This window comes from Pogona vitticeps, chromosome 5 (genome assembly GCF_051106095.1).
Source record: "Pogona vitticeps strain Pit_001003342236 chromosome 5, PviZW2.1, whole genome shotgun sequence".
Taxonomy (NCBI): Eukaryota; Metazoa; Chordata; class Lepidosauria; order Squamata; family Agamidae; genus Pogona; species Pogona vitticeps.
In genome coordinates, this window is record NC_135787.1 from 44,073,674 (window position 1) to 44,086,687 (window position 13,014).

The following is a 13,014-nucleotide window of genomic DNA, read 5'->3' on the forward strand; positions in this document are numbered from 1 at the left end:
GGACGGACAACTTACTGAGAGTACTTTGTCAAAAACCCAGATGTTTACCTTCAGCCTACAAAATGTTCAGTTCAATTATCAGCTATGGTACAGAGACACTCTTTTCCAATCAGTAGTTCAATGTGTTCAATAAAAGCTTGTGAAACAAGTTTGGAAGTTAGAGAATGAATGTTTAGTATTTCCTTTCTGCTTAGCAAGAAGATGGGGAACTTAAGAACTCTAGATATTTTGTACTTCAATTCCCAGCCATCATGGTGAATGGTTAAAAGGTTATAAGGAAGGTGGTCCAAAATACTGGGAGAGCCAAAGGTTCTTCACCCCAGCCTAGTGTCTCACCAGCTTCCTACACTGGTTTAGTTTGTTCTGGTAAATGAAACCTATGGGTTCACTTATTGCAGTATCCTGCCTGCTTCCATCTAACTACAAACCAATATACACAATGTAAAAAGTAATATGAAATATAGGATGGATGTAATCTGATCTCAAAGCCCTATCCTCCAGTCCCAAGTCATTGTGATAATTTCAAGAGATTAAAACAAAATCATCAAATTATGGATTCCAATTTATCTAAGAACCTCTCAATTTTGCTGAAAATTCATTGTCATACATCTGAACACAATTTCAAATGGTTACTGATGGCAAAAGTTTAAGTGTTTTCAAACCCATAGGAACTCTAACTGGGTTGGGGTGAGGGGATTCTTTCATGTGTAAAACATCTGTTCTGTTTACTCATAGTGTGCATCTTTATCTTCAGGAAAGGCTGGAACTTTTTAAGCTTTAATATGCCCACTCTGCATTTGCACATGTTTTTCAAATCCAAGTCAATACTGCTGGGCTAGATGGTCTGACAATGGAAAATGACATACTTTTAGCAGCAGTTCTAAGAGTCCTTTCCCCTTCCTCTGTTGAATACTTTAGTAGAAAATGAGGCTCACCATACAGTCTAAGCATATATTTGAAAATATCACAACGGAAGCAATACCTTTGACAAATCTCTGTAGTTACTTGGAAGTGTAAGATCCAACTCTTCAGATTCATAGTTAGTGATTACCCAGGGAAATACTGGATACTGGTTTAAGTCATTGTAAGTACGTCCTAGTGAACAAGAACAACAATACTCCTTTTAGAGACAATGCAGTTAAAAAACTCTGGATGTTCAAAATATGAAAGATAAGAATTACAAACTCTGATTCACTATGCCAAAGGGATACACTAATTATCACAGCTTCTTTATTTTAACTAACTTCCTAGAATAAAACAATGGACTTTTCTGGCCAGTCTGCATGTTGGTGACATCCCGATGGAAGCTACCAAAGGCAATTTACAGAACCTAACAGATGTTAACACTGTCTAAGCCAGTGATTCCCAGCTTTGGGTACCCAGTTGTTCTTGGAATGCAACTCACAGAAATCCGGCCAGCACAGCTAGTGATGAAGGCTTGTGATAACTTTAGTCCAAGAACATATGGGAACCCAAAGTTGGGAACCATCTATCTAAGCTGATTACCATGTAATTTAATTATTTGGAGAAAGAAGAAATCTCTTTTCTGTCACATACTGTAAGATAAATATAAAGCAAGTGAATATTGCTCATATCAAGACTGTAGAGATAATAAGTCAATAACAAGATTCTTGTGGCATCTTAAAGACTAGCAAGTTTTGTTCAGAATGATCTTTTGTGAACTGCAGGCCTTTTGAGCAGATGCTCCTGAGGGCTGCAAGGCTCTTTGTGGTTTTTGCTGCAACTAATCAAGACTATCTGCCCCACCCCCTAGAAATTTTGGAAGATGGTTTAGAATTCATGGTATATTATAAAAATAAAGTTTCAAGTACTATAGTAGAAGAAACGCAGTTTATATACCCAAAGTTCACTGGCTCAGTTCAACACAATTGAAATTCCTTGTCCTCCCCTCATATTTTCAGCAAGAAAACCAATTTTGGAGGGTTTTGCAGACTCCTTGGAACTGGTTTGGGTGAGCATAAGAGGGTGTCAGTGGGTGCCACACCCTTCCACTTCTTCTGATGGGAACAATTCTGTCAGTAGAACCTCTCCACTGAATTCTTACCACTGGTATTTAATACATTGGCCATACAGCTTGGACATGGTTTTTCTTTTTCCATCAAAAATGGGAGAAAAAGTATTAATTTATATTAAATTTTGAACAAGTGCTGAACAAAAAATAAATTTTAAAATAATTTAAAGGGATAACAAGCGAAAACTACAGGAAAAAAAGAACCACTATGAATATCCCCACACAGGTGGCGTTAATGAGGGTCCAGTCCCATGGGTCCACTCACCGATCCAATGCAGATGTGGACGGTGCGATTCTACAAATGGCTCTGTAGCGTGTGATCCACTTGCCACTCTTCGACCTTGCAGTGAGGCTTCTCCTCCCGCCTCCTGCCAGGAGTGGTGAGCAGATTGTGCACTGTGGAGCCATTCGCAGAATCACGCCGTACATGTTGGATCGGTGAGTGGACCGTCCAGCCCCATGGATCTGAACCCTTGTTAAAGTCACCTGTGTGGGGATATTCGTATATGAATACCCTCATCTCTAGTTAGGACCATACGTTCAAACAAAATGCATATAGTGTTGTTCTAAAGAAGTGCATTGGAAAGCAGTCTGAGAAGTTATTGTCCCTGTGTGGAGTTAGTACTGTTGAACAAGCAAACGTTTTTCAACTGTACATACATTGGAATGCAAGATTAGGGAGGGCAATTCCAAAGCAACAAAAAGTGCATTTTTGAAGAAGCCAATAGCAAATGTGATACTAGAAGTTAAAAGTGATAAGCCACATCCCATTCTTGTACACCTCACTTGCAATTTAAAAACTAATGATTCAGTTGTCAAATTAATAATGCTAATTCAATGAAATAAATATTTTCAGACTGAAACATTAGTCTCCCCATTTCTAATGGTGAACCCCAACAACTTAATTTTCAGGCCTAGTCTTTGATTTCAGGGTATTTAATTCTTTATTTATTAAGAAGCAAAGAGAAAATACTCAAAATGTTTGTTGTTAATTTACAGAAAGTGCTATGTCAAAATGAATAATTCATTCATACTACTGTACTTCTATGACAAATTTCTATTATTTACCTGCAATTGTATTTAGAAACATGAGGTATTCAAAGTTTGAAATTTCTCTGTGTTGCCATCGCTGTGTCATATTTGATGCTTTAAAGATCTGACGTGGACTAGCCATAGAAATGCGCCTAAAAGACAAAAGTCAGCATAGTGTATAAGATATAAGAATGTTACAAAGTGTTACACTTTATATTTTTAGCAGAAGTCATAAGAAAATGCAGTAAAAAAAGAAAAGATTTCTAAAGGAAATATATGGAAAACAAAACAAAACAAGTCCATGAAATTTTAACTTGTGAACACATACTGGTCAGTAGCCACTTTAATTATTATGGTGGGCTGAATAAGTTTCACTGTGGGCATGAAAATGGCTGCAAGAAATGGAGGGGGTTTATATATGGGTAGTCTGTTCGCACTCTGACTTATCTACTTTATACATGAAAAGAAGTCTCGTAGAGAATATCTGCAATTAGTCTGCATTTAGTCCCTAAGTCATCCATCTGATATTCATCCTTGGCAATAAATATGTGGTCCCAGAAAATTGTATCCTACTCATTATCTTTTATTTTTATCAATGCAGCTGAAATCAGGTAGAGGAAGGCGACCTTTTTCACATTTCTGCTTCTCCTCTGCTTTTTTGGCCATTGCCTTACGAAATGTACCAGCTGAAATTGATTCCCAAAAGCCAGAAGACTCACTGTACCTGGTTTGGGGCAGTCCAAAACTAGTACCAATTCCAACACGAGGTAAGCAATTAACCACTTTTTTAACTGTGGCAGAATCTGGAAAGTTGAACATAACGGCAACTGTGAAAAAGAAAAATAATTAATACTTACTGTCATACTGAGTTTCATAACAAAATAAAACGAAAGACTTCACTCTGGAAACGTAGAACATACATCTTTACAGTACTTCCCAGTATGATATTATTTGACTACAAATATTATACAGTAAAATTAATTTGTCCTAAAACAATTTTGCACAAGTTACTACTATAGCAGTCTTTACCAGCCAATGGACTTGAATATATTAGCAGCTGGGATTTCTGTTTGTTGTGATAGGCTTGACACAAAGATCAGATTCTTTCTGCAAGAATCCAGGTTCCATTATTCCTACATCAAATTCCTAGTCCTGAGACCACCAAATCACATGTTGAAGGATAAATCAATTCTCATGTAAATCACATTGGCTGAAATCCAGTTGCTCAGTATAATATGCTACAATTATAGCAAGCCACTTGAATCAGGGGAACCTATGAAAAAGCAAGTGAAACTTACTTTCCTGAATTATTTCTAGCCATGCTGATACAGCATCATGAAATAAAAAAAACTATTAGTTAAATCCAAGTATCAGCATAGACCACATCAAGTCAGTGTAACCTACATAAGTGCGGAATTACCAAAGATTAATTGGTTTCTTCTGTCTAGGACTAGCAAATGAATTTAGGCTATGCATTTATTAGGAGACTACATTTTAAAACAGTTTAAAATATTTTCCCCCTATTATGAGCAAACTATGACAGAAACACAGCATTGGCAGATGCTGCGTTTCCTGATAGAAATCAAGAAGCTACATAGCAATTTGCCATGCTGTTGATTTTATTTAGCATGGGAAGAAGAAATTCCTCCTTCTATAACCTACTACTCAGTCCAGAAGAAGGAGCAGCTGGTGAAAGAGCATTCTTTACTTGCTTCCACCTGTGCATTAAGGAAGATATACAGTGGTGCCTCGCTTAACGAGCGCACTGTATAATGATGAATTTGCATAGCGATCTCTTTTTTGAGATCGCTAATGCGATTGCATACCAATGGTCTTTATGGCCAAAAATCGCATTGCAACGATCGGTAAGCGTTTCGCTTACCGATCTTCGCATTGCGATGTCAGGAAATCAGCTGTTCGGTGGTTCCAAAATGGCCGCTGGACGACCCAAAATGGCTGCCACAACCATTTTCGTGCCCTGCCCTCGCTTACCGAGGGCACGAAAATGGCGGCGCTATGAGGAAACATCGCTTAACGGTGAGTTTAGAAGCCATTTGAACGCATTAAACTAATTTTAATGCGTTCCTATGGCATTTTCCTATCCGTATAGCGATGTTTCCCCATAGCGATGGTTAATCCGGAACGGATTAACCTCGCTATGCGGGGCACCACTGTACTGTTCATATACATAAGACTAAATTGGAGATTGCCAGTTTCCTAGTAATTCCCTTACATAGGAAAATAAGTACTGTATCTTCTCATGAAGAAGTAACTGGTATTAGATCTATGATTATGGACATGTAAATACAACACTGAAGGTAATTTTAGTTGGGAATTGTGTTGAATCATGCAGAATTCTGTGTGAGCAAGTGTCAATTTACTCGTTATGGGCAGAGGACCAACAGGAAAAAGTACAATAATCTTTAACTTATCCTTCCTTTCCTTGCATGTCTTTCTCTGGCCATGCTGCCAATTCCTTCATCCAGCTATGTCACAGAGGGGTGGAACAAGGCACTAATACTTCCCATATCAGGACTGTAAAGCTTTCTCAACTTGATGGCCTCCAGTTATGCTGGATTACAGCTGGTAGCCATACTGTTCAGAAAGCTGGATTAGTAGCTATGCTCGTGGCTGTTGCCACCACCAGTTATTTATAATTATTTCTTCTCTCTTCTCAAAAGAGGTCAAGGTAGTGTACTTTGCTTTCCTCTCCCCCCCCCCCAGCATCATCCCCACAACAAGCCTGTTAGTAAAGTCAACCTGAGAGCACACAGTTAGTTCAATTTGCTCAGTGAGGTTCATGTCTCAATAGAAATTGCAACCTGGATCACCTAAATCCTAATCCAATCACTACACAACACTCTCTGTACTACTCAGTGCAACAGCATCACCTCCTCACTCTTTTTCTATCCCTAGCCTTTTCCTAGTTTGTATTCATGCTAGATTGCTGGAATAATATTTACATCTCGATAGGAGCATATCTTAACTAGATGTAGAAGGTTTTGGTGGGTGGGCAAACAGAGGACCAATTGCCTCCCTTCACAATATCTGCTCTCCACAACCTAAGTATGAAAAGGCTATTCATATGCAGGATGGAAGGATGCACTCAAGATTGCAAAGCTGCAGCCAACATAAATAATGAATCACATTTTAAAATACAGTCCATCTCCAGTAAAAAAAAGTAAAGGAACAGGAACATGAAATGTAACACAAGCTGATACGAAGGGATATACATTTCAAACTCTCAGATCCCAATTCCAGTATATTACCTCTGTTTGCCATAAAGATTTCCAGTGCTGTGTTTTGCAAAAGATATCGCCGAGAAAAGATTGATCGAATATCGGAGAAGAGCCATTTTCCATGCAGTCCTTCTGTATAAGCAAGTACCTAATTTTTCAAAAAAGAGGGAAAGCAAAAATTAAGTAGCTGTTCTTCCTTCATGGACTTTAAGTCATATAGTGAGTACACACAGTTCTGCTGCTTGCTTTTCCCTTTACTTTTTCTGTATTCAGATTTAGGAAGGGGACAACTGTCAGTCAAAGAATAGAAAAGAGAAAAGTACCTTAAAGACCAACAGCTTTATTTTAGTTTTGAGTTTTTGTGGATTACAAACCACTTCTCAAAACATGTGAGAAAATGGATTGTTATCCACAAAAGGTGGGCCTACAAAAAGTGAAATAAATGTGCTAGTCTTTAACTCGCCACAATTTAAAAAAATCTTCTGTTTTTATTATATACATGGAAACAGATTAACATACTTCTCTGAAACTGTGAACTCAAGTGATGCATCACTGTGAAGTCTGCAAAGAGTCAAATATGACTTTAAAAAAACAATCCAATTACTAAAATAAAATTTGACAATACTGATTTCAAGGCCCTTGTTACTCAGTCTAAGGGCCAAACAAGATGTAAATCACACATAAGTAATTAATATGCACATACAAATTTAAACAGCTCGTAGAAGGAGCAAATGGCATTAGAGCTGCAGAGCATGGGGGTGGGGAATTTGTCTTCTTATGTAACGGAGGGAAATCCTATCCCAAAGCTATTACTTTTAACATGGATTCTTCAGGAGTGACCTCCTCCCAGTCATATTATCCATCATGCTTGGATTCTCACTCCTATAATGACTGCTTGATTTTTAAATTACTGCACATCCTAATTGATCTAATACAAAATGATTACATCTAGTATGATAAGTGTATCATAAACTGGTCTGGCTAATTAATGTTACTGAACTATAAACTTCTATTTAAGGTTTATTTTATCATGAATGATAGAAAACAATATAATCTCTTTATGTATCATACGGTACCAAAATAATGTGTTACAATTCCTGTAATCCCATTCTGACAGAGAGGCTTAATATTCCTACATATCAGAATTTTTTTTTATATAAATTCATTCTTTACTTCATGGCTTTCAGTTTTGCCCTTTCCGTACTTAGGAGAATTTGAATTATAATTTATCTGTAATGGGGTCAAAAGGAAATTATACAGACATTGCTTTCAATCATTGCAATCCATAAAACAGGTAATTTTAAATTTAAGAAGATAAACAGGGAATTTTAAATTCCAGATTACACGTGATATGAAACATATCCCTGATATATCGATAGAAATTACCACTGATGTGAATGAATGACTGTGTGAAAGAATTAACTAACTAAAGAAGGGAAGTACAACTTAAATGTCAAAGAACAGCTGAATTTACATTAGTGAAGAGTGAGGCACCCACTTCAAGGAGTAGACTTGGGGCACCACAAAAAGGCACCACATTCTTTTTAAATTTATTCTTACTACTTTTTTTACTGTCAAGAATCTAGGAGATGCATATGTGGGGCTTTATATTTCTTGTGCCAATGACTTAGCAGGGTTTAGATATGTATGAAGGAATACTGGGCCATCTTAAACAGAGACTTAAACTCATTAATACAGCATGAGTTTTTGTGGATGATGAAATACATGCACACATAATCCATAGTTTCAGATACTGTGTATGTTGAGTTGGGCAGGGAGCTGTTTTTACTTTTCTGTCTCAGGCAACAAAATGTCTTGGCCCAGCCCGTCATCATGCTATTTTACATCAGCACCAACGTTCCCTCTAATTTGGTTTGTACTCTTGAATCCACATGCTTCTGCAAGCTTCAGCCAATTAAATAGACTGGACTGGAAGAAACTGGGACTACAGGGAGATCACAACACCCATAGCCTATCATGAAATTACAAGGAGTGGCAAGAAAAGATACGTATGCATCTGCTTTCAGAAGTGGACATATTGGTGCTGGCTTCTGTATCTAATATAACACTTTCCCCAAATAAAACCTTCAGTATTCGAATAGCTGTGGTACTTCGGATACCACTTGGTTTTCCTAATAATACTGACAGAATGCAGATTAAAAGCTCACATTTATATTAACTAGCTAAAACCTGGTCATAAAAGGAAGTAGAATTGGACTTCTAGTATGCTCTCAGCTAGAACCACAGAACCACCAACAAGTAGCACCAAATAATTTCTGAGGCATTCACTTGAAGAAGATCTCAATTTAGAAGCAGCTGATCCTGACTAAAACAGACCTTCATTTCTTATTGGGATAGTATCTACTTGGTCTGTAGCTTCACTTCAAAGTCTCTAGAGTTCAATTAAAACTGGATTAGGTGAAAGCAAACCTTCTTCGGGACTTTCTTTTCTTAGAAACTCCACACATACTGACAGCGCCCTAGACAGAGGTCTAGCCCTCCAATGAACCAGTTGCTATAGAAACTGCATCATTACTGCTGCTCCACTGTTATCACACAAGGCATATTAGTTTGAATGATACAGAACATAGACATATCCTTCTCCAGTATATACAACTTAAGGTACAGTATTTTGAAAAAATGTATCCCTAAATTCCTAAATACATTTTTCTTCATCAAGCAAGCATACATTTCCTGATTGCCTATTACAGACATTAATTTTTAAAAAATGAAGAAAAGGTAAAACCTCAGGTATTGATTCAATAAAATGTATCTTGAAATGTTCATCTGCAAAACAGATAGCTTACAACACAATCTGTTGAGAAACAGGATTTGCTGTCAGATAAGGCTGTATGGAGTTGCGGACTTAGCCTTCAATTAACAACCTTATTCTTTATTCTTTCCTATACAATCCACTATGAAAAGGTGGATTGTGCCCCAATTTGTTTGTTTGCATTTTTCTCCCAAAGAGCACTATTTTATAAGGGCTTATTTCTTCTATGAATATGGGCACAGACAATAAGTAACAAATGTTAGCTCTGTGAATGGCATAAACCTTCCTCCCAGTACAGAAGAAGGATGCTTCTACACAAGGTTTTTACTAAGCAACTGCACTGCATGGAAGTACTGTATGCAAGTCCAAATGTCACTGCCTTCCACTTGCAGCCCTACCACATTTTCCCTCTGTTACTTGTTTTATCATAACAGACAAAAGTTTATTAAGAAAAAATGATGGGATAGCTGCACAATGTCTTTTTACTGAGAACTGTAGTAAAAACCCTCTGTCTGGAAGCACCCATCATTAGCATCATTATTTCGAGATTTTAGTAGAAGCCTGTCACATAAAAGCTTCTAGAACCATATATAATTTTTAAAAATGAAGGCATTTGTTTATATGAATCAACATACATGTCATTTTAACTAGAAAGCAAAGATTTTATGCAAATATAAAACGCTCTCTGCCATGAAACTGCCATATTATAGAGAACCTCATTACACATATTTGGTCAGGAACCAAAACACAGAAATCAGTAACTCGTACCATGTATAGAAATCATTATGTCATAGTTAAAAAATTAATAAGATTTTAGATGGAACCACCCAAAAACATTTATCTCTTGCAATCACAATGAAATCTCACATTCACATGTACATGTGATCCATAGTTAATTAGTTGAGTAACAAAATGCCCCTGAATTCTATATATGAAAAACAAAAGCTTCATGTGTTGCTTCCTAAGGGACACCTAAACATGCTAATACAGCAATGCTGTATGTAGATATTAATGAAGAAAGGAAAGATGTTTGAGCCATCAGTTGCATGCTTAATTCAAGCACTGTTTAATCATCATGCGTTTATTCAAGCAGCTACTATCTTCAGCATTCTTTTGCCCCCTTTCCTGGCTGTGAATTCATATACAATCTCATCCAGTTCTTTCCTAGGTGACAAATGCAATTAAACAGATTCATTATTTTAATGTTTCACTAGACATTTTACCAAGCACAAGGAATTTAAGAAGTAAGTAAATAAATAAAAAGCTTTGTGACCTTTGCATCGATCAGACTAAAATGGTTTAGGTTTGAATAAGGTGGCAAGACAATTGTGCGGGGGTGGGGGGAGAGTCTTATGTTTTCTCTTCCAATTACTACAAGGGATGATAAAACCACAGCAAATGATGTATCAGCTCATTTTATCTTATCGCTTTGGGGCTAGGTGACAATGAAGTTCATATTTCACTGGTTCCCATTGAAGATTGTGAAAATTACTTGCCCTCCTGACCTGAAATTTCACTAGAAGACAGAAATTTCTCTTCTGCAAAGTAATGCAATTTTTCATATGTCAACCTTTAGCCCAGCTTTAAAAATTAATTTCATTTATATTAACCAATGATATTGATATTTTCACAGAACACTATTTGATACACGAAACAGTGACTTGCAAATTTATGTTGTCTCAAATGAGTAAAACCTGTTTAATTTTAAGCTACTGGGGTAGTCAGATGTATAAAATGCTGAAATCTCTCTTTCATAATGCATTATTTGTGTTGACCTCATGGACTTCAAAGTCCATGGCCTGTAAATTATTCATAGACATTTGTGATAGGGTTTTGCTTGATTTCTAATCCTTTTCCATCTATGTGTTTTCAAAGGGTTTTTTTTTAAAAAAAAGCAATATGGCAAAATTTAGGCCACTCTGCAATTCATGGCTGTACAGCATGTCTCCACAAACTAAGTAGTACAGTTGAGCTTGGGTGAACTCATGCAATTAATATGATCCCCATAAACCACATGGCACCAGTGAATAGTCTGCCTTAATGATGGCTGGCATCTGGCTATACTCAATTGTTACTTGCAGGATGGATGCCTCAGCAAAAAAGGTAGGTCCCGCAGAATCCTGATAACGTGGAAAGAGTCCAGGTAATGGGTCTCTTGGCAAGGCAACAGTACAGACCAGTCCAAAATAGGAGCAGAGCAATCAATAACCTTTAAACAGAGCCAAGAAAGAAATATCAAGGAAGAAAGAAAAACTAGGAAAGCAATAAATAGCCAGGAATATAAAAGAAAAGCAACTGCTGATGAAAGTGCTTATAATTTCTTCTACTTTTATGGAGTGCTAGTAGCCGGTTAAAACATGGCAGAAAGAATACAGCTGGGTTAAAATTTCATGAGAACCATCTATGAATAGATGGAATTGGCAGAGTTAGGTGCAACTCCTCTCATGTTACCAGAGTCAAATTCTTACTGGATAAGGCTATGGCATCATGTATCCTCGAAAGGTTGTCAGATTCAAGTCCATCTTAAAAATAAAGAACCCTTAAGAAGGAAGATCTCGAAGTTGCTTATCAACCCTGAATAGCTGACTGGGCAGACACAAAAACACCTGGTCAGAGTCTTTCCCACTGTGCTGAGATGTATGACACTTTTGTTAAGTCACAGTAATTTCAGATTTTGTATTTGTATGCATAAATTAACTTATGCATAATTTCTGGGCTAAACACAACATTCTGCTAGTGCACTGGTTCTTAACCTTGGGTTACTCAGGAGTTTTGGACTGCAACTCCCAGAAGCCTTTACCACCAACTGTGCTGACTGGGGTTTCTGGGAGTTGCAGTTCAAAAGCATCTGAGTAACAAAGGTTAAGAACCACTGTGCTAGTGGAATGTTTGGAAGTTTCTACCTTTTTCCACTCTCTATGCTGTGTGAAAATTGGTTCCAGAATATTTTCCTGCCCTGTAGAAATAATTTTTGGTGTGCAGGGTTAAGTAGAAAGGGGTATCACCCCCTTCCACCCAGTTCCACTGGATCCGGACATTGTACAGGATTCTGCCATCTCTTATCTTCCTTGGTGACTTGCAAATAGCCACCTTAAATACAACCAACTTACAATTTTTTCAACTGTGAGTTGTGAGATACATGTGGAAGGCCTTCAAGTATGACATTAAGGCAACAGCCTTTATTATTTGCCCTCTAGCAATATTCAGAGCAGCTGCCTTATGAACTTAGAGGTTCCATTTAGCTGTCATGTCTAATGGCCATTGATAGACCTTGCCTCCTTGAATTTGTCTAACAATTTTGAAAGCCATCAATGAAGTGCTCATCCATCATTACCTTGTGGCAGCAAATTCCATAAATTAATTATGTCTTACGTGAGTAAGTGCTTCCTTTTGTCTGTCCTGGATCTTCTGCCAATTAATTTCAATGAATCAACTCGCAATGAAACGTTAGAGAAGATGGGGGAAACTATACCCACTTTTTCTACAACATTCATAATTTTATAATCCAATCCCCACCTCCATCTTTCTTCTCAGCTAAACAGACCTGGTGTTTTGTTTTGTTTTTGTTTACAATAATATATGCACATTTTCCTCATAGAAACAATGCTGTAACCCACTGCAGATTTTAGTTACCCCTTCTCAGACCTTAGAATGTTACTTATAAGAAAATGAGTAGAAGCACATGCTGAAACTATCTATAACTGAGCAATGGTAAAATGACGCCCTGGGGCCCTGATTCATAGTCATCATTATATTACACTAGTTGTTTTAAAACAAATTTTCAAGCTCTGACATCTTTTCCAGTTCTATGACAGACTTTTCAACAAATAGTGAACAGAACTATACACAGTATTTTATAGTTGAAACCACAACACTATCACAGTAACAAACATTTTATTTTCTGACAATTTCTGTCAGATTAGCAACTGCCTCAGCGA

The 13,014-nt window shown here is 37.2% G+C and overlaps 1 protein-coding gene across 5 annotated transcripts in view; it reads right to left on the reverse strand.

The window, feature by feature from the left end:
- LRBA (LPS responsive beige-like anchor protein) overlaps window positions 1-13,014 on the reverse strand; it is a 456,729-nt gene that overhangs the window by 131,952 nt on the left and 311,763 nt on the right. For all 5 annotated transcript variants that reach the window (XM_078394767.1, XM_078394766.1, XM_078394768.1 and 2 more), the window contains 4 exons: window positions 6,334-6,451; window positions 3,789-3,891; window positions 3,101-3,216; window positions 983-1,095 (listed from right to left, as the gene is read on the reverse strand). In XM_078394767.1, the coding sequence (XP_078250893.1) occupies window positions 983-1,095; window positions 3,101-3,216; window positions 3,789-3,891; window positions 6,334-6,451 (450 nt within the window). The remainder of the gene's footprint in view (window positions 1-982; window positions 1,096-3,100; window positions 3,217-3,788; window positions 3,892-6,333; window positions 6,452-13,014) is intronic.